General features: G+C 57.8%; 1 protein-coding gene across 1 annotated transcript; it reads left to right on the top strand.

Moving 5' to 3' along the window:
- Positions 1-1,357: 1,357 nt before the first annotated feature.
- On the top strand, positions 1,358-20,522 carry AQP1 (aquaporin 1 (Colton blood group)). The gene is made up of 6 exons (XM_070616159.1): positions 1,358-1,379; positions 2,022-2,123; positions 2,392-7,121; positions 17,025-17,189; positions 17,500-17,580; positions 18,406-20,522. Exons 3-6 carry the CDS (start codon positions 6,732-6,734, stop codon positions 18,583-18,585), a joined length of 816 nt encoding a protein of 271 aa, XP_070472260.1. The 5' UTR covers positions 1,358-1,379; positions 2,022-2,123; positions 2,392-6,731; the 3' UTR covers positions 18,586-20,522.
- Positions 20,523-24,872: the final 4,350 nt, after the last annotated feature.

Consider the following 24,872-nt stretch of genomic DNA (forward strand, 5'->3'; position numbering starts at 1 on the left):
CAGGAGCCGTGGGAGCAGAGGTTCTGGGGATACAGCGTAGCTGGGGAATTGAAGCACTTCTAGCTGGCTCAGGCCTGCTGGCAGACACGAAAATGTCAGGTCCTGGGGGCTGGGGGAGTCAAAGTCAGGCTCCCCTACGGGTACCTTCTGACTGCCCGGGCCTCTGGATTCCTGGTCAGGGGGGCAATTTTCTGAGTTCTTGCTGGAGTCCAGGAGGAGGTGGCCTCCTGTCAAGCAGAGAAGGGAGGAGGAAGAGGCAGGGTGTGGCTGGCAGACCAGGCCTGGGCAGGAACCAGGAGACCAGGACTCCAGTCCTGGCTTCACCCTGACCTACCAAAGAACCCCGGGATATCACCTTGCCTCTCTGAGCCTCAGTTTCCCATGCCCAAAATGAGGGCATCAGATCCAGTGCTATCTGACCTCCTTCTCCCAATCTTGATGCTTTGTGATCTAAGAAGGCAGAGACAGGAGATTTTTGAGGGTCCAGGGCAGGAGGAGGTAGGGGGCTTGGAGAGTAGAGCGGGAAGCCGCAGGGGCAGCCAGGCCAGGGGACAGGGGAAGTGCCATGTGTGTGCCCAGTGTGAGGAAATTGCTCCCAAACCACTTCCACATAAAGCCACGACTTCCCTTCCAGGGACCCACAGCACAGAGGCCAGCTCCAGGCAGAGGCCCCTGTCCTGCCTGCGCCCCCCCACCACCCCGCCCCACCGCCCCACTGCCCCACCGGCCCACCGCCCCAAGGGTGTGGCTGGCAGCCCGGCACAAATGCCAGCACCAGCATTGTCTGGAAGTGAGGGATGCCTCCCCACCCGCAGGGCAGGGCTGGGGAAAAGGTGACTTCACTCCCCTCTTGGAGGACCTCCTCCAGTCCCAGCAGAGTTGGAGGGGGGCATGGAGGCAGCCCCGCGTCCTCGCAGCGCCCTCATTCAGGCCTGGGAGTCCAGCCTGACTCTGGAATCTCCGCTCCCATCCCTGGATGCGGTGTGATATGCTCTCATAGAGCCTGGCTGGGCTGGGCAACTTTTCCCATCCTGTCTCTCCGGCTCATCCTCTGTGGCATCCAATCGTGCTATTGCTGGCACGTTGGGAAAACATCAAAATAGAAAATCCTGGTTTCCAGAAATGGGTTTGACATTGTGTCCATCCCCGCCCACCCTCTCCACCCCGCTCCGATGATAGCCTGGCTATTGCTCAGGGCAGGCAGCGGTGGGGGTGAGGGCAGCGAGAGGAGAAGTGAAAGGGAGGCAGCAGTTTAGAGAATTACTAAATTGTTCCGCTTCTGATGAATCACTGGTGGCCCGCTAAATCCGGTTTTGATTTAAGGCAGATTGTGTGACGCCTAAATTATCTGTTAGAGAGGAATTCACTTGCTTTGAAAGGTGGGTGCCCCGTCTCTCTGGGGAATCAGACGGCCAGAGAGCAGAGTCTCTGGCTATGCTCAGCCTGCTGCTCAGCTCCCCTGGGGGCGCGGAGGATGGGGAAAGAGAAGACCCAGGCCCTGCCCTCGGGCCCAGCCTCACCCCATGGAGCGTGGGGGGACAGCCCAGGCTGGGGTGAGCCCCGACCTTTGCTGTGGGTGCTGCTGTGGACAAGGGGTCCCTGGGAAGGAGGAGGAAGGAGGGTGTGGCAGAGGAGGAAGAGTGGCTTACCGACATCCAGGCACAGGGGGCCTGGTGGCACAGGAACCCGGCCCTTGTCTGGGGTTGGGAAGGGGTAGTGGCGAGTGCCGCACAAGGTGGCCAGTGGAGAGCCTTGAGGACTAGGTCAAGGAGTTTGAGGGGACATCCCATTTCCTTTTGGTCTTTGTGCTCTGGGCCTGGTCCTTCCTGTGCTCCCCCTCAGAGGAGAATGGCTATGCCTCTCAGAGAGGATGACTCCACCTGGAGCCAAATCCCCAGTGTGGGGAGTCAGGGAGATGGGCCCTGTCTGAGCAGCCAAGAACCAGGGCTGGCAGGTCCCAGATCAAGGTCAGAGGGATTCTCCAGGAGGGGTGGTCTCTGATTTTCTCCATCCCTCTCCAGGACCCTCAGGGACATTGTCGTCTTCCCACTCTCCTTTGGTGCTGCTCTCTGCCTTGATTCAGGAAAGCCTGAGCCATTCCGGAAAATTCATCCAAACTGCTGGTGAGCCGATGGTGCCTGGATGGTCACGGCCAGCCTGCTGTCTGAGTCCCTCCCCACCCCGAGCTCCACCTCCCTGGTGGGCCTCCTGGAGGGAATGAAATCATTGTTTCCCCACAACCCGGCTTGCAGGGGGGGCGGGGGAGTCCCTGCCAGGCCCAGAAGGGAGGGTCCGTGACCCTCAGCCCCTCTGCCCTGCGCTCCCCAGAAGCTTCTGGCTAAGAGAGTGAGGGCTGTGGCCACACCCGTGGGGCGTCTTCTCCCCACACAGCCCGAGGTCCGGACCCTTAGCCAACACCTGAGGTTCTTTGCACGCACCTCCGGACAAAGCCTGAGATTCTCCCGCTGGATCCCGAAGGCGACAAAGCCCAGACTGTCCTGTGAGCAGCCAGCTCTGACTGGAATTCAGGTCTCGCCGGGCACGTCAGGAACAGGGCACATCTGGAAAAGCGTTTGCCGAGGCTGTTGCTCCAGCAGGCCCAGACGGTGACCAGGCCTGAGTGGCCTCAAGCCCCGCCCAGGGCTCAGGAGCCAGGGTGGGGGACAGTCTCCCCTTATTTAGCCTGGCTCAGGCCTGTGGGCTCTGGAGGCTGAGCCCGTGCCACTGTCCATGGGAGGGACATGGAGCCCGCCAAGTCAGGCCACACTGGAGGAGGAGCCGGGGTGGAGGCAGCGCCATCTCAGAGCCCAAACTCCCAGACTAGTGGGCCCGCAGGGGTGACTCTAGCCCCTCCCAGCTTTTAGCCCGGTGCGTCCTCCCCCATCTCCTCCCCGTTATGCAGGAAAGCTGAGACGGTCCTCCCATGCCCACTCCTCACCCATCCTAGACCTCTGGGGCCTGGATCCGCAGCCTTTGTACTTGCTCCTGAGCCAGCAGAACTGGACTGTCCCTCTGGTCACCAGGTCCATCAGGGGCCCTTCCTGACGGGCAGGCCAAGAACCAGACTTGGGCTCTGGGAATCAGGGGTCCTGAGTTCTTTTTTTTTTTTCCTGAGCAAGATTAGCCCTGAGCTAACATCTCCCATTCCTCCTCTTTTTGCTAAGGAAGGCTGGCCCTGAGCTAACATCCATGCCCATCTTCCTCCACTTTATATGTGGGACACCTAGCACAGCATGGCTTTTGCCAAGTGGTGCCATGTCCACACCTGGGATCCGAACCGGCAAACCCGGGGCCACCGAGAAGCAGAACGTGCAAACTTAACCGCTGTGCCACCGGGCCAGCCCCGGGGTCCTGAGTTCTAATCCCAGCTCTGCTGTTCATTGGCAAATCACTTACCATCCCAGCCTCCCAGGGATGTGGGGAAGACGGGCCCTCAGCCAGCTGCTCTTTCCTTCCTTCCTCTACTGGTTGCTCTGGATTTGTGGCAGACCAGAGATTAGGAAGTGGAGAGTTTGGGGCTTTCCTGGGTCTGGAGCTCCAGTGCAGACCTTTCCCCCTTCCCATCCATGTGGTCAGGTCATGGCCACAGAGGCCCCTTGGCATTATGGGAGATGGTGGGTGAATGAGGTGGGCATTATTCTGGAGATGCTTGCATTCTGATGGTGCCTCCTGGTGATGGCAATGCCTTCCTCCAAAGGAATGGAGCTATGATGGTGGCATTTGAGGTGGAGGCCAGCTGGTGTGGAGGAGGGGCGGGAGATGCAGGGAGATGCAGGGGTGGCGGAGGTGTTGCCCTGAGGACCCTCCTCTCATTCTGAGATTGGCAGGTGCCTAATTTGCCTGGACAAAAGTGCTTTGCCTACCCTGTGATGCGTGGGTCCCTATCTCCCGCCCTGCTCTGAAGGACATGGGCATCTGCCAAGTGCATACGCACACACACACACACACGCGCACACACACATGCCCTCCACAGTCACATGCTCTGGCCTCCAGAGTGCCCACACAGGGCCTGCAGCCTCACGTGCTAGAATGCAAGCTTCACGAGGACAAGGAGTGGGCCCTTGGGTTCGTAGCTGTCTCCTGGCACCCAGAAGGGTGTCTGGCACGTGCCAAGTAAACATTTGTCAGATAAATTAGTACGTCCCAGTGGACTCTCACCCTCACACCTGGTAGCATACCCTGTGTCCTCAGTTGCTTGGATCCTGACTGACCCGCAGACAGGGGTTCAGAACCCGGAGCACACACGGGCCCATGCAGGCCCCTCTCCTGTGGTGTTGTACCCCTAGACCAGCTTGCGTCCAGTGGCCCCTGTGGGCCCGATGCCAGCTCTCCCAGCTGCCTTCTGCAAGCCCTCCCAGGGACCGAGGGCTGGGTCCCAGTACCTACCGGTGTCAGAAGTTGCCCTTCACCAAGCATAGGGCAAGGACTGGTGCAGGCCCTGTCGGGACCTGGAAATGGAGGGGGAAGGAGGATGGTGCGGATGTCTCTCAGTGGACATGGAGCCTGTGGCCTGAAGGGAAATGGTCCTGCCTGGATAGAGGCGACAAAGGGCTGTCCTCTGAGGCCTGGGTGTGAGGGAAACCCAGCCCTGGGGAGGGAGTTCTGGTTGGAGGCCCTGGCACTGGCCAGAGAACCCCTCACTGTGGGGCATTGTTGCCACAAGTCCACAGGGCCAGGGGCCAGGAGCCAGAGCGCGAGGAAGCCTCCTGGGGCGCGGAGAGCTGAGCCAGGCCTGCCCAGGGTGGAGGATGTGGAGGAGGTGCCTGGAAGTGGCCCAGTGGGGCTGGCTCCCTCTCTTGGATGGTTAATAAGGCACCGATTACCTCCGGCTGCTCGGGCTCTCTGAGCAGGCAGGGCCTGTTGGCTACATGCTGACTCCCTGCCTTGTGGCCACTCCATCCTGTACTTACAGACACTTAGGGGAACACGGCTCCCCAACCTCCACCCCCAGTGAGCCTCTTGCCCCCCGCAAACACTAGGCTGATGCCTGGACAGTTGATCGCCGGGGCAGGGTGGCCCTGGTGTGTGCTGCAGCTGGGCAGCAGGGTGGCCAGTGGGGCTGGCGTCATCTTCTGCAGATGGCCCCTGGACATGAGGCACAAGGTCATGTGCTCACCCCTGCCCAGCCCCTGGCATACACAGAACTCAGAGAAGTGCTTCTTCTCCTTGGGCATCAGTTTCCCACCTATAAAATGGGGAGAAGCCAGCACTCACGTGTAGGACTGTGGCGGGGCAGGCGGGATGTGGGAGGAAAGGGCCCCTGAGGCCCCACCCTCTAGGGACTTGCCTGCTCCCATTCCCACACTATGTGCAGCAGGCTAGGGACTGAGCCCAGACTCCCGATGGGCCTCCTGGCCCAGGAGACCAGTTTCTTGCTCAGCTTGTTGGCTGCCATTAGGCCTCTGGCTGGGGGATGTACAGTCACAGGCTGGACTGTAGGAGTCTGCAGAGGTGGGGTGCTTGTCTGGTCGCTCCCCCTTTACTTGCCCGCCCCTCCCCAATCTTTCCCTTTCCTTCTGGCCTCTGGGTCCAGGCCTGTCTCCCCTCTCCCCGGTTTGTCTCTCTCCATCTGTGCTCTCTGTCTCTCTCTCAGCCCCAGCCTGTCTCCCTGCCTCTGCCTGGGGATTGTCTCGTTCACTTCCATTTTTTTGATGGTTCCGCTTCCCTATTACTCTGCTTCATTCTCTGTCTGTCTGTCTGTGTGTCTGTCTGTCTCCTCTCCTCTTCCCTTCTCCATTCGGGTCTGCCTCTCCGTTTCTCCCTTGCTCCCTCCTTCTCTCCTCTTTCCCTCCTGGGCCTTCTCGTCTCTGGGTCAGGCTGCTATTCCTTCAGTCTCCCCAGAGATCTGTCACAGCCTTTGAGAGGAAAGTCCTGAACTGCCCTCACCTTCCCCACCTGCCCCCAGATCACTAGTTCAAACTGCTTCCTAGAAACTTGAGGGCTCCCAGAGTGGGGGCTTCCCAGATCCTTGCCTATCTCAGGCCTGCCCTTGACCACAGAGTGGAGGGTGGGCCACAGACAGCTTGTGCACCTTCTGTTACCTCCACGTCCCCATCAACTGAGGCCTGGTGGGTGGGGCTGGAGGCGTGGGGACATCCCTGAAGTGACATCCAGTGGCCAGGCCTGAGCTGGAGTGTGAGAGGCTCAGACTGCCCCTTTAGAGCCCTGGGCCCATGGACTCCAGACTAACGCCACTCTGGGGTGGAATGGGGATGCCAGGCCATCAGGGTCATGGTGCCTGCCCCCAGGGAGGGCAACGTCCACCCCGCCAAGTCCAACCCGCCCACCTTGCCCCATCCCGAGTGCCCGGCTCTGCCCTCGGGCACCCTCTGAGCTTTGCACACAGGGTGGGGACACCTGGATTTCTCTGGCCCCCTGAGTGGGGCCAACTTGGAGGAATTTCCCAAAGCCTATTAGAGCAGTGGCTGTCGCTTGCCTGCCTCCTCGGGCTGGGCAGGGCTGAGGGCGGAGGGAGAGAGGGAGGGAGGGGGGAGAGGAGGAAGGGAAAAAAAGTTGGCAGGCCGACAGCAGAGCTGTGTCTGCATCCATCGCTGAGAGGAGGCCCGTGCGGTGTGGGGCGGGCCAGGAGCAAGGAGAGGCCTTCCTCCCTTTGTGCCCCCCCTCCTCTCCTCCCCCCTGGGCCCTATAAATAGGCCCAGCCCGGGCTGTGGCTCAGCTCTCGGAGGGAGTTGAGCACCAGGCAGCAGTCTCCAGCCAAGCCCCCTGCCAGCATGGCCAGCGAGTTCAAGACGAAGCTCTTTTGGAGGGCAGTGGTGGCTGAGTTCCTGGCTATGATCCTCTTCGTCTTCATCAGCATTGGTTCCGCCCTGGGCTTCCAATACCCGGTGAAGAGCAACCAGACAGCAGGTGCGGCCCAGGACAACGTGAAGGTGTCGCTGGCCTTTGGGCTGAGCATCGCCACACTGGCCCAGAGCGTGGGCCACATCAGTGGCGCCCACCTCAACCCGGCCGTCACACTGGGGCTGCTGCTCAGCTGCCAGATCAGCATCCTCCGGGCCCTCATGTACATCATTGCCCAGTGTGTGGGTGCCATCGTCGCCACTGCCATCCTCTCAGGCATCACCTCCTCCCTGCCCGACAACTCACTCGGCCGCAACGAGGTGAGTGGGGTGGCCTCAGGCGTGGGGGAATCGAGGATGGTGCTGAGACAGCGCAGGTCTCATTCTCTGCCCATTATGCAGATGGGGACACTGAGGAACTGAGAGAACAGAAGTTGCTGGAGGTCATGCAGAGTTGGGGCTGGAACTCAGCTCCGCCTGCAGCCCAGAGCCTGTTTTCTGCCAGGCACTGAGACCCAGAGAATAGTAGTCTTGCCAATATCCCCTGTGGGCATCTATTGTGGGAAATAAGCTCTGGAGGCAGCTGGTGGTTGGGCCAGCAGCTCCTCACCCCTCAGCTGTAGTTTCTTGGCCCTCGGCAGCCCTGCCTGTGCAGCCGCCTCCCTCCTCCTGCAGCCTGGACCCTGGGGAAACTCTGCCCTCACTCCCCAGCCACCGTGAGCCAGATGCCTGGCATGTCTGTGGCCAGGTCTGCAAATGTGTGAGCAGGACTCCCGTGGGGGGCCACACAGGCCTTCCGGCAGCCCCCACATTCACACAGGTCCCCAAATAAGCTGCCTTCAAGGAAAAAGCCCCTCTCGCTCCTCTGTCCCCCAGGAATCAGACAAAGATGAGGGGGAACACTTTCTGGCTGTTTGCAGGTGGTTTTCCTGGATTACAGTGCGGGGTGGGGCTAGGGCGAGGACATCTCACCTCCTGTCTGGGCTCTACTCTCTGTTGCCGGGCACTGAGAGGTGTGGCGTGTGCCCGTGTGTATGAATGTACACGTGGATGCCGGCATAGTTCTCTGAGCTTGTGTAAGCTCTGTGCTCCCGTGTGTGTCTGTTTCTGGAAGTGTGTCTGTGAGCACGTTAGTGCTGCTGTGTGAGCGTGGGTGGAGGTGAAGGTGTACCTGCATGTGCCCACCGCTCCTGGCTTGATTGGGGCACTAATGATAAGCAGATGTTGGCAACTGGGTGGCAGCTGCTGAAAAGATTTCCTCTAGGGCTGTTTAGCACAGCTAATTGGCATTGGCGGTAGTCGCCTGCTGTCACAAACCTGGGCTTTCCAGCCTGTCAGCCAAGTGCAAACTTAGACCTGGCTTGGGCCACAGCAGGGGGAAATTTGGCCCTAAAGGCTGAGTGAGGTTTGAAGGACGTCTCTGAGCGTGTCCCCTGCAGGGAAGGAGAGAGGCAAAGGAGCCGAGAGGTGGAATCAGATCTAGAGAAAGGAGGCTGGTAGGACCTCGGGCGGGCAGGTGGGTGTGGGGACAGTAAGGGAGCTGGCTGAGGGCTCCTCAGAGGTAGCAGCGGGTGATCACAGCAACTGTCCTCATGCTTCCCAGCCAAAGTTCAGACCCTGGTGCTGCAGCTGGGGAGGCGAGGTAAGGTCTGGTGCAGAGGGCAGCTGGCATGGCCTTGACACGGGGGGCTTAGCACTTCTCATGTCACAGTGACATCTCACCCAGCCCCCTCGTGGAGCCAACTGCTGCCCAGCCTAAGATTGAAGATTAGCCTGCAGGCTGGAGTTTAGACTTTAGTCGAGGAAGATGAGGCCATGGTGGATGTGAGGGACAGCGTTCCAGCAGGCCACATCCCTCCAGGCCTTAGTCTCTCAGTGGGGGCAGAGTCAGGTGACCTCAGGGAATGCCCACTGGGTAGGGTCAGGTTCACATTTGGGCTCTGTTGGGCATGATGGGGGTAGGGAAAGGGTCCTCACAGGGGAGGAGTGGAGTGTCCCCAGGCCTTCTGCCCACCAGCTGACCCTCCTTCTCAGGGAGCAGGCAGGCAGGGCATCTGCTAACACACTTGACATTCTCTAACACAGGCATCCACGCAGGTGTGGGCGGGCGGGCAGCGCTGTGCCATCTGGATCTGGCCACGCCTTGTTCCACTGTCTCTTCCCCTCCCTGGCCCCCATTTTCCAGAGTCACCCCAACACCTGGGCTGAACAGGTTGCAGATGGGGGAGGAAAAGGGGCAGCCTGGTGCGGGGCCAGCCCTGGGCCAGGAGGTGGGCACACTGGGCTCAGGTCCTTTCTGTTGCTGACTTGTTGAATTTCCTCGGAGCTGAGGACCCTGAGGCTTTAAGAGGAGCCCCAGTCTCCTGCTATCTCTGGGCCACGCCCGTACCACCAGCAAGCTCACTCTATGCACTGGTGTTTATGACTCTTCCCAGGAGGTTTGGCTGAGAGGAGCCCAGGCGGGCCACGCTGAGCATGAGGGCTGCAAGCACTGTGGTAGGGGCCCAGGCGCTCCCTGTCCACACGATGGGAGATTGGTGTCCAGAAGCACAAATCGTGGTCCTAGAAACAGAGAAAGTGTGCCCCCCAAGGCTGCCTATTAGACACTGGACCTGGGATCTGAAGGGACCTGGGGGGTGGCCTCAGGGCCTCAAGAGGGGCAGAGTCCAGTCTACCCAGCAGGTGACACACTCTTTCCTCCAGCCCTTCGGGAGGCTTCCGCAGCCCCTAGGGCCTGGGGCCCCACCCTGACCCAAACTTGGGTGGAGCCAGTTGTTGGCTTGGAGATTTTCAAGGAAAATAGGGAAAGAAGTGGCAGGAAGTGGTTGGGGTGAGTCAGGGGGTGTCCCCCGGGGACATGGTGGGGACAACTTTCTTCCCACTGAGTCAGGGCTCAGGATGCGCCCTGGAGAGACCATGGGCCTCCGTCCAGCCTGCAGGATTCCCTGCTGGTTCTAATTTCAGCCAAGGGTGAGAGGCTCAGAGGCAGGGGTTGGTGCTGCAGCCTCCCCTGCCCTAGCTCAGCCACCAATACCCTGTGTGACTTCACGCAACTGAGCTCCCTGTGTATCCCCAGTTCCCATCTGTGAAACAGGGACACAGCAGGGTGTGGCTGAGCTCCGTGGAGTGGAGGATGCTCGCTTGCTTGTGAACCTCGGAGTCCTGACCATTTGCCCACTCTTTTTACTCTTCCCCTTGGTGGCTCCCTCCCCACGCTCCCCGCAGACACGACCCAGGACTGCGAGACTGTGAGGCTGCAGCGGGCTGACTGCGGGGCTGAAGCAGTTGGCTCCCTGCCTTGGGGAAGCCCATGATCCTGGGCGAGATAAGCTGTGTGCACAGCTGCCCGGGCAAGATAAGCATGGCTGCCCTGTGATGGGGGCCAGAAGGCAGGTGTGATAAAAGATGTCAGGGCAGCCAGAGAACTTCTAACCTTAAGGGTTGGGGAAGACCAGGAAGGCTTCAGGGAGGAGGTGCCACATGAGCCTGAATGTGGAGACCCCACCAGGGAGGGGGCTTTTAGGCAGAGGAAGTACATGAACACAGGCAAAGGGGCAGTGGATGTTGAGGCCTGGGGTCGTGGGTTGTGGCCAGACTCGGGGTCACAGTGGAAGGTTGGGGCTCCAGAGGGTGGTGAGGCTCATGATTCAGGTCAGTGTCTGACAGCATCCTGGAGGGGGCTGGATTCCTGGCCATCCCATAGCCTGTGATTTCAGCCCCTTAGGGGGCTCAGGCAGAGGGCAAACTCCCCTCTTTGGGGGTCTTCTCTCAGTCCTGCTGATTCTGGGCCTGATCCCCTGTGGGATGCTTCTGCCTGCTGCATCAGGGGTCTGACTTCAGCCATAACCTTCCTCAGTTTCTTGGGCCTCAGTTTCCCCAACCACAGAGTGAGAGTCCCCCCACTCCTTGCCATCATTTCTCCCCCAGTTGAAGGGCCCCCCTGCCTCCTCCAGGGCTGGGGGTGGGCTGGGGAAGGGGAAGCCAGAGTTTTCCGACGGCCATGCCCAGCCTGGCCTGCCCAGGGAGGGGGCTGGGGGCTGGGTGGTGGTGCCACAGCTGGGACGTATAATTACTGTTTCCAGCCAGAACCCGATGAGGGGGAGGGCACCAAGAGAGGCAAGACCTTTGCGGTGGAGACTTCCTTCACCACGGAAAAGTCTGAGCTGCTTCCCCCATTAGAGCCCTTGGATCAGCCCTGGCGGCCCTGGGTTGCCCACCTGACACTGGCCCTCACCCCTCCTGGGAAACCCTTGGTGGAAGGGGCGATGCTCTGAAGGAGGTGCCTCAGTTGAGGGGACTCGCCTCGCTCCTGTCTCCCGGGCCACAGCCCCCCTCACGCCTTGAGCCATTAGCTCCTCACAGGCCAATTCCATGCAGTCCTCCCCAACCTGAGCTCGGGCCCAGACAGTGCTCCTCACTTCCTCTAGGGCCCCACCCGGCAGGTGCTCCCGGTGCGTTAGCCCACCAGGGCTTTCCCCAGGCAGGCCAAACATGCCCCCCATTTGCCCCTTGGGGAGTGGCATGGGGAATCTCTCCTGGGGGCACAGGGAGCCCTCTGTTCTTGCTGGCAGAGCCTCCCTGGGGGTCATGATCACGGCCTTGAGAGGGCCAAAGGGTCTGGGGCCTCCCGAATGTCTGGGGCTGAGCCCTATAGGTGTAGGCAGGAAAATGTGGTCATGGCCAGGGTCCCCTCAGCCAGGGGTCTCCCCAGGACCAGAGGGGCTCCTTGCCCACAGTGCTTCCCAGGGGAAAAGTGAGGGGCTGTCTTCATGCAACTAGGAATCCACAGTCCAGTGGGGTGCACATACTTGAAGACTAAAAACCCCGACTCCAAAGGTGGGAGAAGAGGCAGGAAAGGGCCCACTCCCATCATCAGTTCCTCTCAGTGCCTGAAATCCCACTGTCAGGACCACTGGAGAGACGGATGTCTGCTCCACGTAAGGCAGGAGTTTTTTTTTTTTTTAATTGGGAAGGGGCTGCCTTCAAGTCAGTGAGCTCCCTGTCATTAGGGGTGTGTAAGCAGAATCTATCTGCAGCCGGGCTGCTCTGGGGGCGTCTGGCTGTGCGGGGGTACAGCAGGGTGCGTACAGGGAGGTCCCGTCACAGGCTTCGGGCCATGTTGAGACCAGCAGTTCAGATGGCCTCGTGGAAAGGAATCCTGTACTTGGGTTTCTGGACCTTAGCCGGGGGGATGTCTGTGGGTCTTGGAGGCAGGGGTCCCAAGTCAGGAAGGGAGGAATTCTAGAGATGGTCTGGGATTAGAATCTGGGCCAAGGCCGCCATTTTACTAATGAGGAAACTGAGGCCCACAGGTGTGTGGAGCCTTGTCCAGGTTGCATAGAGGATCATGGCAGGGCAGGACCATGCCCCCAGCCTCCTGCCTCCCAGCTTTTCATTATTCCTGTTGCTCCAGCGTGCACACGGCCATGCTGTACTAACACACACATGCACACACACTCACACACACACTGGACATGGTACATGGGGGCACACACACGTGGGCGTGGAGCACATTCTCAAGTCTGGCTGGTCCCACTCAGGCCCTGGGACTCCAGGAGAGTGGGGTGGGGGCTCCTCAGTAAAGCCTCCTTCTTTCCCCTGGCAGGAGGGTGGGGTCTGCCCTGGAGTAAGGAAAGGAAGGAGTGGGGGAAGGAGGAACTCATTGCTTTATGTATTGTTTCTTGTCTGGGAGATGAAATGGCTTCTGAGAGCAACTAAACAGGCTTTGAGACCTGCTCTTTTCTCTCTCTTGCTCAAGGGGCCCTCCTTCTCTTCTCTTCCCCCCTCCCTAGTCAGTAGTGGCTGGGACCTGTGTGTGGATGTGTGACACACAGGGCATGGTGACACACTCAGAAATGCCCTCAGATACACAGTATGGCCATCCAGGGCCACATGCCACACAGAGACCCCCAGTACACAGAGCCCACCTTGGTAAGAGACACACCCTGTGTCACAGGGATTCTCAGAGACAGTGGAGATACATTTGGCCAACACACGACCCATTTGTCTGAATGTCCCACCAGGCCTGGAAAAGAATGTATATTCTCTAATTTGGAGGTGCAGGGTTTTACATATTTTCCTTACATCAAAGTCATTAATTATACAGTTCCAATCCTCCCTGCTCATGTTATTTATATATTTGACTGCCTCATTCCATCAGTTCCTAAGAAAAGGTCCTTAAATGCTTTCACTCTGATAGTGGGTTGATCAGATGCTCCTTATATTTCTGTCAATTTTTGTATCATTTATTTTTAGGCTATATTGTTTGGCACATATAGATTGAGAATTTTTACAGCTCTTTGATAGACTTTTCATTTACTTATTATGTAATAAATCTTTTAATACCTAACAAAAAAAGAAAAGGAGAGAGTCATACGTGGTCACCCACAGATAGGCAGACACTGATATATACAGACACACAGAGGTGCACAGAGCTGTGGACACAGAGGCACATGCACATGTGAACACCCATGGAGGGGTGACACTGAGGCCCTCCCACCGTGAGTGCGGAGTCCAGTGGGTGGGTGGGGCAGGCCTCAATGTCTCCCATCCCCTGTTCTTCAAGAGCAGATCTCAGGGGCTGGCCCGGTGGTGCAGTGGTTAGGTTCGCATGTTCCACTTCTCAGTGGCCCGGGGTTCGCCAGTTTGGATCCCAGGTGTGGACATGACACCACTTGGCAAAAGCCATGCTGTGGTGGGCATCCCACATATAAAAAAAAAGTGGAGGAAGATGGGCATGGATGTTAGCTCAGGGCCAGTCTTCCTCGGCAAAAAGAGGAAGATTGGCAGTAGTTAGCTCAGGGCTAATCTTCCTCAAAAAAAAAAAAAAAAAAGCAGATCTCAGAGCTGCAGCCAGGTGTGGCTCTGGAGCCTGCTATTCCCAAGAGTGGGACACCAGGGTGCCCAGGCCAAGCTGGGGCCCTGGGCCCTGGAAGCTACCTTGCTCAGCCTGCCCATAGGCAATGGGGAGGGTTTGAGGCCCTTTTCCTGGAGAGGTCAGCCTTCCACCACCCTGGAGCCCAGGACACACTGGCAGCTACAGGGCCATCTTCTGCCAGCTCCCCAGTCCAAGGTGGGAATAGCCAGGTCCCTGGGTAGGTAGCCAGCGCCTTGGCCTGGGAGTGTGGGAGGCACAGACCCCAGGCAAGGGTCCTCTCTTTGCTCTGTGCTCCCTGGGCCTTGGCCTCCTCATTCATCATCTCACAGAGCCCTTGCATGGGCTGCCCTTTAAGGCCCAGGGAGACTAGTGACTGGCCTGGGGTCTCCCTGCTAGAAAGCAGATAAGCCAGCCCTGGGTCCAGAGAGCTTCCCTGGAGCCAGGTGGCCTCCAGAGAGGGTGGAAGTCTTAGAAAATTAGCATCCCCTGCCACTTCTGTCGCCATACAGCAAATGTCCACTCCAAGGTCTGGGGAGGGAGATGGGAAGATCTCCGTGACGTGTCTTCCCTGAGCGCCCAGGCCAGGCGGGACGAGCACCCACACAGGAGGCGGGAGGACTGCTTCTCTACAGCAGCTGCAGGCAGTTCAGCGAGGGCAGACGGGGCGACGGCAGAAGTTAATTCCAGCCAGGGGCCTGGGAAGGCTTCTTGGAGTTGGTGGGTCTGAAATGGGTCTTGAGAGTCGGTATCAATGGGCTTGGTTCATGAATGGAGAATTTGTATCTTTCTGATGCTTCAGATTAACTGTGTGGATTGTTCTGTTGTTTATACTTGCATTCACAAAACTGTTACTTTTTGTTTTTTTATTACTTAATCAGTAAAATATAAGACCTGAGCCAGTCAAAACTACCTGGGGACGTGCAAACATTGATTTTTTTTTCCAATAACAAGTGACCACAACTGGGATTGGCCCTATTGAAGCAATTGTTTCAACTTTAATAGGTTGTAAATAGTAACATATGTATTGAATTTTTACCTGCTCTTTCCTGGACATCACGTTTCAACAGACGTTTAACTACTCCTTCCAATTCTGAATTATCAAGTTTTTCTAGGTGTAAGTAATGCAAGTGCATTGGCAGTTGAAGGAGAGGTGGTCAGTAGATACTGAAGCAATCAGGGGAGGCTTCCTGACGGTGGTGGTGGCGGGAATGGGAGAGGTTTACTAACCCATGTGGTTCTGGGCAGTCAGGTTCTAAGGGCTCTGGACTGCCAGGAAGGCGTATATCCCGAAGTTCCCAGGGCAGGTGACCCCTTCCCGTGGACTTGGAGCTGTGGGTATGACACTGGGCCCTGTGCTCTGCTCACTTGCATAAAAAGTGGTGCCTTGGGGCAAAGCAGAGGCTGGGATGCTCAGACCTGATTAAGAACCAGGGAAGGAGATGAGCTCACCCAGGCCACGTCTGTGAGTGGCGGGGTGGGGATGCGGGAGGTTGAGGCAGGAGCCACTTAGAGCGATTGCTCCATTAATCAGCCTGGAACGGCTGGTTTTAGAACTCCTGCCAGCTAGCAATTAGGCCGACCCTGGAGAGCAGAGGAGAGAAGAGGAGGAGGAACCCTGAGCTCCCTGAGAGCTCAGACACAGAGATGAGTGGCAGGTGTCTGTGTGATGGGCCTCGGTACGAGCCTCGCCTCAGTGGAGCTTCTCCCGACTCCCGGCAGGCCTCACTCCCTTCTCCACACCCCTGTGCTGCAGGCCCCTTCCCCTTCTGCCTGTCCCCCAATCCTGGGGATAAGACCTGGAAGAATCAGAAAAAAACCGCAACTGTTCTGGTCGCTCCTGCCTCTGCAGCCCTTTCCAAATGCCCCCAGACAGCCCCCACCGCCTTTGAACTGGTCTGGAGAGTGGGCAGGGAAAATTAGATCCATTTTACAGATGGGGAAACTGAGGACCAGAGAGGGGAAAGGGCATGCTCATCGGGTCAGCAAGTAGGAGAGTCGGGACCTGAACACAGGGCTCCTGCATCCACCGCCCCACCTCGGGGTGGGAAGAAACTGGGCATTGCCCAGAGGGCTGGCTGAGCTGAGGGGCCAAAGCTCTGGGGTGGGCCAGGAAAGGCCCAGAACTGGGGTTGCAAAGCAGGGGAGGGGATGTGAGTCACTTTCCCTCTGACCCAGGGCTGCAGACAAAGGCGGGAAGAGAATTGTTCTTGTAAGATGGCCTCAGGGTGGGGCTGAGAAAACCTCTGGAGAGTGGAGTGCCCATTTTTCTAGGATTTTGCAAAATGCCCTACGGCCTTGGGGACACCCCCTACCCTCAGGATGAGACTTCAAGTGCAGGCTTATTTGGACACACTAGCCCTGCCTGGGAGAAGGCAGCCCACGTGGCCACATCCGGGCACCTTTGAGAGTGGGCCTTTGCCAATGTGGCCCAGCTCCCCCGTGTAGGACCTGGCCCCTGGGACCCCCACGTGGGGGGGGGGTGCAGGGACTCCCTGGGGAGGGGTCTTTCTGGTGAAGCTGCAGGGGGACGGCTTCGATGACCTCATGGCAGGTCCCATTCCCTTCTTTTTCCATGAGTCATGTTTCTAAAAGTGGCCCAGGAGCAAGTGGCAGCCAGATGCTGGTGGCGGAGCCGATGTGGCCAGAGAGAGGGAGGGGGGCCGGGCCAGGAGGAAGAGGGAGGGAGCAGACAGGGAGGGCAGGGCCAGAAAGAAGTAGGAGAGAGACACTGGAACAGGGGAGAGACAGACAGAGGTGGGGAAGGAGACAGAGGGTGGGGGCAGCAAGGGAGAAGGCACAAAGGAGAGAGGCACAAAGGGAGCCAGGCCAGCTCACGGAGCAAGACCCTTCCCAGCTTTGGGAGTTTGGGATGAGGCAGAGGATGGGGTGGAATGTTCTGGACTTTGGGGGCATGAAGTAATGTCTCCAGATGGGCCCTGCCACCCCTTTGCTTCTCTTCTCCTATGAGTGTCCCTGACCATCACCTCCCATGCCTGGGGCTCACCCCTTGCCTGTGGCCTTAGTACCCCCAGGGTACCCTGGCCTCAGTGTAGCTGGATGCAGATGACCCACCTCACTCCAGGCCTCTCTGGCCTCTAGGCAGAGCCTGCAGGGTCTAGGCAGGTACCAGGGGCCAAGCTGGTGCTTCCTCAACAGATATGGGAGAGGACAAGGCCTGACGCCCACTATCAGCTGTGTGTGCTTGGGCAGGGCCTAGGCCCCTCCAGGCTCAGCCAGGGGCTGATGCGATGGGCTCTCAGGGCACTGAAGGTCTGGCCCTTGGTGCCTGGGCCTGGGGGGCCTGGGACACAGTCCCCACCGAGGCTTGCCATCCCTCTCCCCTACAGCTGGCCTCTGGCGTGAACTCGGGCCAAGGCCTGGGCATCGAGATCATCGGCACCCTGCAGCTGGTGCTGTGTGTGCTGGCCACCACTGACCGGAGACGCCGTGACCTCGGGGGCTCAGCCCCTCTTGCTATCGGCTTCTCTGTGGCCCTGGGACACCTGCTGGCGGTGAGTGGGGAGTCTTCCCAGGTAGGGGTGGGGTGGGCAGGGCCAGGCAGGGGCTGTCGGAGTGCCCTGTCAGGGGCAGCGGATGGAACCCCCGACAGGGCTCACGCCATGGGGTGAGGGGATCAGCTCTTTGGGGCTGGGGGGCTGGGTCTTACCCAGGAGAGGGAAGCACAGGGACCTCCTGACCATCTTTCTGGGTCAGTGTGCCCCTCTCTTTCTGGGTCTGATCGTCACCTCCTTGTTTTTTCTCTCTGGGTCACTTTCTCCCTTTCTGTCCCCCCTCCGCCCGCGTGCCCCTTCTCTCTCACAGATCGACTACACCGGCTGCGGTATTAACCCTGCCCGGTCCTTTGGCTCCTCGGTGATCACCCACAACTTCAAGGATCACTGGGTAAGGGGTGGCAGGCTCCCCGTGGAGGAAGGGGGGAGGCTTTGGTGCCCATGGTAGGCCCCACCCCACCTCGCAGCATCCTTTCTCATCATGGAGGTTCTGGGAGACAGCCAGGGCAGAGGGAGAACCAAGGCCTGAGATGAGGGGCGGATGGGGCCACACCTCAGGCAGTGTACGCCAGGCCTCTGCCTGCCCAGCTCAGACCTGCCCCACGTCCTCCCAGCAGTGTGTTCGAGAGCCAGGCCCGAATCCTGGCTCCGCCACTTTCCCATTCAGCGTGACCTTGGGTGGGCTGCTGGCCGTCTCATTGCCTGCATTTCCCGGCCTGTGAAGTGGGGTGTGGAAGGACCTACCTGCCCCCCGGGATGGCCGGGAGCATGAACGACCTCACCACCTGTAAGCTGAGCTCAGGATGGAGGAAGAGCTCAGTGGACTGAGCTGTTCTTGCTGTTGAGGTTTCCATTCCAGGCCAACCTTTTATCAGACTAGACTTTCCTGTGGCCCCTCCAAAGCTGGGGAGGGTGGGGCAGTGGCCACCCTCAGGAAGGGGCTGTTCTGACCACACTAGGCACCCTGAGCTGGACCACACAGTGGCAGGGAGATGCCCACTACCTCACTCGTGGCTTGGGCCAGTTCTGGGGGCACTGGAATCAGGATGTTGGGGTTCAGCACTGCCTGCCCCTGTCCCAGGCACAGGGGCAAGAGAACCCATCCAATGGGGTGAGGGGTGGGGAACTCGGGGAGAGCATGCCAGAAGAGGGGGCCTTCAGCGCAGTCTGGAAGGCCCCATGAGACACCCCCTGAGCACGCCTGCTCTGTTCCTAGATTTTCTGGGTGGGGCCATTCATCGGGGGAGCCCTGGCAGTGCTCATCTATGACTTCATCCTGGCCCCACGCAGCAGCGACCTCGCAGACCGCGTGAAGGTGTGGACCAGCGGCCAGGTGGAGGAGTACGACCTGGATGGCGACGACATCCACGCCAGGGTGGAGATGAAGCCCAAATAGAGGCGACCTGGCCCAGGCACCCACGTGGGGAGCGGGGCCAGGGGCGGGCGGAGGGAGGGGAGGGCTGAAATCCATATTGTAGACACTCTGACAAGCTGGCCAATGTCACTTCCCAAAGACCCGCAGGAACTGCGTGGTCAAGCCTGATTTGGGGCTGTTTCTATCACTTTCTTTCTCTTTCTCTGTTTCCTGGCCTCGGGGCTTCCTGGGGACCCAGATTTACCAATTACTCACTCCCTTGAAGTCACGGAGGAGGTGAAAGAGAGGGACCTGCCCTGCTAAGTTGTCCCCTCAGAGTGTGACTGGAGGTGTGCCCGAAAATCCCCCTCATCTCCAAGTTGCTCACCAACTCACCTGCCGCCGGTGCCTGGGGCTCCACTGTTATTGCTTTGTGCCTTTGGGAGTGGCCCTCCTTCTCAGAACATGCACTTTGCTCCTTAGGGTGCTTTGAGGGGAAGAGCCCGCACGAGGGGCAGTGGTGGGTGCAAGTGGCAGAAAAGCTTCGTCCTTGCAGTGCAGCTTGCTTCCAGCCCCGTCCTCCCCCCGCCCCCCAACTGGACTTGCTGCATGACCTTGGGATCATCCTCATCTCGGGGCCTCAGTGACTCCATCTGTAAAGTGGCAGGCACACGGAGAGTTATCTGGGCCTGAGGCCCCTCTGTAGGATTCTGTAAGTGTAGACACACCGCGGGTTCGGCAAGATGTAGTCTGGACTGGCGCTTCTTCTCCCATTTGCCCTGGTTCTCTCCCCGAGTTTATAGCTGTACCTAGCGTCCATGTGAACACGTGTACATATGCATCCATGTTCAAAGCAGAGAGCAACACATAGCACAGAACATCGGAAGTTCCCGTTCCTGGGCAAGCAGGGCTCATTCCTGTGCAGGGGCTTCCCGGACAGGGTCTGCTGTTGCAGAAGGAAGGCTCCTCGGAGGGTGAAGGATGAATACTCACGTCCCTTCACTGAGTCTAGCTGGTATTTTCCACCCGTTGTCGCATCATCTTGCTCTTTATTCGGTTCTTCACTTCCTCCAGTGTAGACACAGGTCACCATTATGCAGGTGTGTTTATTAAAGGGCAGCTGGTTATCTGAAGCCCCAAGCCTGAGGACAGATGACCATGATGTGGATCAGCTCACGGAGGCAGATGCCCTTGTTGGACCCTTAGGGGGGCTTCCAAGCCCCTGGCTGGTCCTGGGAGGGGTGGGGAGGAGCAGACTCCCCCCTTATTCCTGAGCTCCTGGTTGGAGGTATTTCAGCAGCTGGGTGATCTGCACAGGCTCCCTGTGTGACCCTGGGCCACAGCCTTCTCTTTCTCCTTTACCTGGAGGGGAGAGGCGGCCTTGACCTGGTGAAGTGGCTACCACTGCAGCCCAAGGACAGTTCAGAGTCCAGAGTCTGCTTTGGGGGCAGCTATACACACAGTCCACTCAACTCCACCAGGGCCGGAGCAGGTGCCCCTATGTGCCTGTAGCCACGACAGTAACAAAAACTGAGAGACACAACATAGGTATCTAGAAGCAGTGGGACGACCAGGAGGCCCTAATGGTCACTGATGCATCACGGTATCCACACACTCTCTTCTCCATTTCTTAGCAAGGACTTCTAGCCCATTTAACAGACAAGGAAACTAAGGTTCAAGGTCCCACGGCTAGATTATGATTTGGCCAGGCCTAGCAGCCGAGGCCAGCCTCTGGCTACTCCCTGGACTGTGAGAATGGCTCCTGTCATTCCCAGCTTCTTGGTTTCTGCCTGGGCAATGGCCAGGGGCCAGGAGGCGTGAGGCTTGTGCTGGAGGGGAGAAGGGAGCAGACCCGCCCACTGCCCAGTTCTGGCTGCTGCGTACCAGGACCCTGCCTCTGTCTGCTCTGCATATATGTCTCTTTGGAGTTGGAATTTCACTATATGTTAAGAAAATAAAGGATAATACAGGTTGTCCAAGCTCCTTGTAGTTTTTCGTCATTTGGCACTGTGTTCCCAGAAGAGATCTCCAAGTCTAAGAGATTGGGTCCACCCCTAGGGACCTAGTCTGAAGGAGAGCCACTGCCTGCCCTTCTCAGGATCCCTGGCCTCAAAGGGTGGACACAGCCCCACCCCAGAACTGCATCTGAGGGACACCCCTAATAGGGGCCATTTTTGATTCTGGAATGTGAATGAGGGGGAAGCAGGATGGAAGTATGACAGCCCCTTTAGTTCCCTCTGCGCCCATCAGAGCAGAGCCCAGGGAGCACCAGGGACTGCCCAGCCATTCTTCCCTCTGTGACCCTCTCACATTTCTGACCCCACCCATGCCTGGGCTGGGTACTGGGGCCCACAGGCTCTGACCGGGAACTCAGTCCTACTGAGAGCACAGACTCACCGGTCAGAGTGAGGTTAGCGCCAGGCACTGGGGATGCTGATGAAGGATGTGAAGGACAACGTGCAGTAGCTAAGAGGGGAAAAGTAATTTAGTCCCTTGAGCCCTTTTGGGCCAAAGGGCTCCTCTGCTCTGAAACCACAAGCCACATTCAGTGAGGATGTGCATTTTTCTGTGGAGGGGTTTGTGGTTTTCATCACATTCCCAAGGGGTGTGCCCAGGATGGAAGAGAACAGAGGTCAGAGTGAGCTTGCCTCTGCCAGAGGGTGACAGGGAGCCATGGAAGGACCCCTCTGTCTGCTCCTGCCTTTCTGCCTCTTCCCCTGGTAGGCCTGAGGCCAGTGTGGGCTGAAAAAGGCCCTGGCCAGGCCTCTCGAGCTCACAAGACCCCTTCCCACCTATGGCCTCCCCCACTCTTGGGCGCACAGCAGGCATGGGTGTCCTCACTCAATGGAAGGGAGATGGCTACTCAGAGACATGCCCCAAAGTCACAGGATAAGTCTATGTAGAGCTGACACTTGACCCCAGGCCCCGACACTCCCCCATGCACACACACTTAAGGCTAGTTTCTCAGGACAGGAACAACGATGTGGGGAAACTGAGTGCCCGAGAACAGGGAACAGGCCATGGGCAGGCTTGCACCTTCCACAGAGGCCTGGAGTCTGGGGGGCTCTGAGAACCATCAACCTTCTAGAAATCTCACTGGACCACATGGGCAGATGTTGCCATGAGTGTGGGCTGTGAAGGTAAGGGGAGACTAGGAAGGTCCTGGCACCCCCACACTGTTCCTAAGAGACACATGGTTCCTGCCTCCCTCTGGTGGAGGGCTTGGCTGATGGTGATACAGGGTGGCCGGGCCTGCAGAGGGCCAGGGACTAGATCACCAGTGAAGGCTGAGTCAGTGCTATGGGAACAGGCTTTCCTGTTCCAGTGGGCACTGGGCTACTGTGAGTGGCACCCAGGCTTTCTCGGCCCATGCAAACTGCCCTTGAGGACAGGCAGGTATGGGAACAGGGTCTGAGCTAGCTCACTGCAACCCAGGCCCACCTGGGAGGGTGTACCAAGGCTATCTCTCACAGCCCTTCTCAACACGGGTCCTTATCTTGTCCCATCCTTTTAGGCATGAAGCCTTTTCAGTCCTGACTAGGGGCACTGGCCACCCCCACCTCAGCCCCTGCTCCTCCTTTGCCACCTCCTAGCCATTCTAGGGCAGAGCCTTTCTTTTTGACTATTTAGCTATAACTTCTAGAATCCTAGTGCCAGGAGGCAGGACCTGAAGAAGAAGTCGAGGAGCTGGTATTTCTTGAGCACCTACTATGTGTGAGGAGCTTCCCTGGGGATTCAGATACAGTCTTTCTAATCCTTGGAAGGCAGAGATGATTGCCCCCATTGATAAAGAACGCTGGGGTCCCTCAAGATAAAATGATTTGTCCTAGACCACACAGTGCGTTGGGGGAAGAATTAGGATTTGAACCTGCTCTGTCTGGCTTCAAAGATCAGGCTATTTCCCACTATATGATGCTGGCCCATTTTGTCATGACCCCCAATAAGTTTAGCTCTGGACCAGCCAGGCAGCCTGGCTTCCTCTGCCTGCAGGGTGTTAGAGGGAGGAGGAAGAGTGGGGAACGACTGGTTGAAGGGGACTCCAGCACCAGGAGAAGAGCTGTTCATCCCAGGCCAGCTGGATGTGGTGTCTGCTTAAGATACCTTGGCACCCCCTGGCCCAAGGCTGCTCCCCTAGCACTGGTCCCACCCCAGCCTCCTCAGTGCCCTACAGGCCTCACTTCCCCCTAGAGGAAAATGTCTGATAAACTTGCTCATTCAGAGGTTTTCCTCTCTCACCAGAGTATATGAGAAGGAGAAGGGCAATGCTGCACCCTGAGGAATAATAATGCACCATGAAGCGGGTCACAGACCCCCATTCAGACCTGAGGGCAAAAGCTTTGGGGCCAGTCTTTCCTAGATTCCCTCCCAATGTCCAGCCCCTGGTTCAGTGCTCCAGGGACCCTGTCTCCCAAGGGTCACCCTTACTCTGTTCTGTTCATGTTCCGTCCAGTCCAGCACAGAGGAGGGATTTTGGGGGGAATAATTGGAACTGGAGTGGGACTTCTGGAGCAACCAGAGCCCTTGTCTGTTTTGTTCATCAAATTTTAATGGAGAGAGTAAATTTCCTGGAAGATTCCATGACTCAACCTTAGTTCCTCAGCTGCTGAGCATTCAGGTCACTCTGCACAGATGAGGTGCTTTGGCGGGAGCACTTATCACCCCCCTTTGGCTGGGTCCCTGATGAGACAAGACAACAGGTCACTTCCTCCACTGGACTCTCCCATGGTCCAGTGGAGACTTGCACACAGAGGTGGCTCAGCTGGCCCAGAAGGTCGTGCCCTCTGCACTTGGCCCATAAGGAAGCAGGATATAATCCAGCAGTTACTGAATCCTAGAATATTTGTCCCTCCATTCAATTCACAAGAGCAAAAAGTTACGGTTCCACAGTTGCCCCACCTGTTCTGAGGCCTCCTGGGAACCCTGGCCCAGATTACACAATTTTCCAAAGCCCTTTAGCGGGAACATCAGCCAGAGCCCTGTGATGAAAGTTCAGATCAACTTGAGGTTGCCTTTTAGCCATACATATATGACCTCAACCATTGGGGCAAAAAGTCCCGGTTTTCTAAACATCCAAGAATCTGGGATCCTTGTAGTCCCATAGTTCTCCTTTGATATTTCCCTTTCTTCTCCCGGATCAAGGAGATTCCTCTCTCCAGGCCTTGGAGAGGTCCTCAGATGTCTACGGGAGAAGAGTTGATCTTTGAAGCTATCCGGGACTGCGATCAGTCAGCTGCCTGACGTAGATGCCATGAAGCCTCATTGGGGCTAGCGGTTTGTAACTCTGGCCCTGATCCCAGCATCATTATCCATCTCAAAAGCTCATGTGGGCTCAAAGATGGCCCAAATGAAAGAATGTGGGTCACTCAAGGCAGCCATTTGCCACTTGGCCCCAAGGACCACGGCACCTTTTGGAGATTCGTTAGATGCAGGGAGTATTCTCTCCCTTTTAGGGTTCCCAGGCTGGTCCTCGGTATCCTTGGAACCAAAGCCTGGAGCCGGTCTGGAAAAGCACTGGAGGGACTGGTGCCAGGGCCCCCCCTTGGCTTGGCCCGGCCATGTGCTGACCCACTAGGATTTTTCCATCGCTCCTGGAGGTCACACCTTCACTGCTCAGGAGCCTCTCAAGGAGGGTGATAGTGATTAATGTTTTATGGATCAGCTTCTGGGCATGACGCCTTGTTTTCTTTAGGTTTAGAATACAATGAGGGCAATGAGTGGAATTTGCTAGGAGCTGGGGGCCAGGGCAGGGCCATTCTTGGGGGCCACAGACCCATAGGTGGTGATGTTTACTGTCCTTAGTGATGAAAAGGGGGCAATTCTGGAGGTCGTGAAGGCAGGTGAGGCCTTTGCCTACAGGGCCATTGTATCCAGCCCTCAAGAGACCGTCCCTACCATCACCTTGGGCCTGGTGCGCAGAGTGGCCGCTGGTGAAGGGTACCCAGAAATTTTAATGAGCTCATTCTGCTCAGGTGACTCTGCCTCACTCCAATAAAACCACATTCTCTGCATATAGGATTTTGCTTATTTTTCTGTTCTTTCCAGAGTATTGATGGGGAACGAAGTGAGGGCACAGCTGATCTTCAGCCATATGGGTCAGTACGGCCTCACCGGTTCTTAAAAATTACAATACTTCCACCTGTTTGGAGCTCCTCTCATACACCAACCCCCATCTGGCCACGCTGGCTACTCTTGTCCTTCCCTAGTCTCCCCAGAAGAGGCCGGCGTGTGGCCTTGCCACAGCCCAGCACTTAAGGGTTAAGCCTGTCATCATCAGGGCCCTCCAGGACCCTGTCCAGCACTACAGTTGTGGGAAGCTGTGGTGGACTGGT

This window comes from Equus przewalskii, chromosome 4, assembly GCF_037783145.1.
Source record: "Equus przewalskii isolate Varuska chromosome 4, EquPr2, whole genome shotgun sequence".
NCBI lineage: Eukaryota > Metazoa > Chordata > Mammalia > Perissodactyla > Equidae > Equus > Equus przewalskii.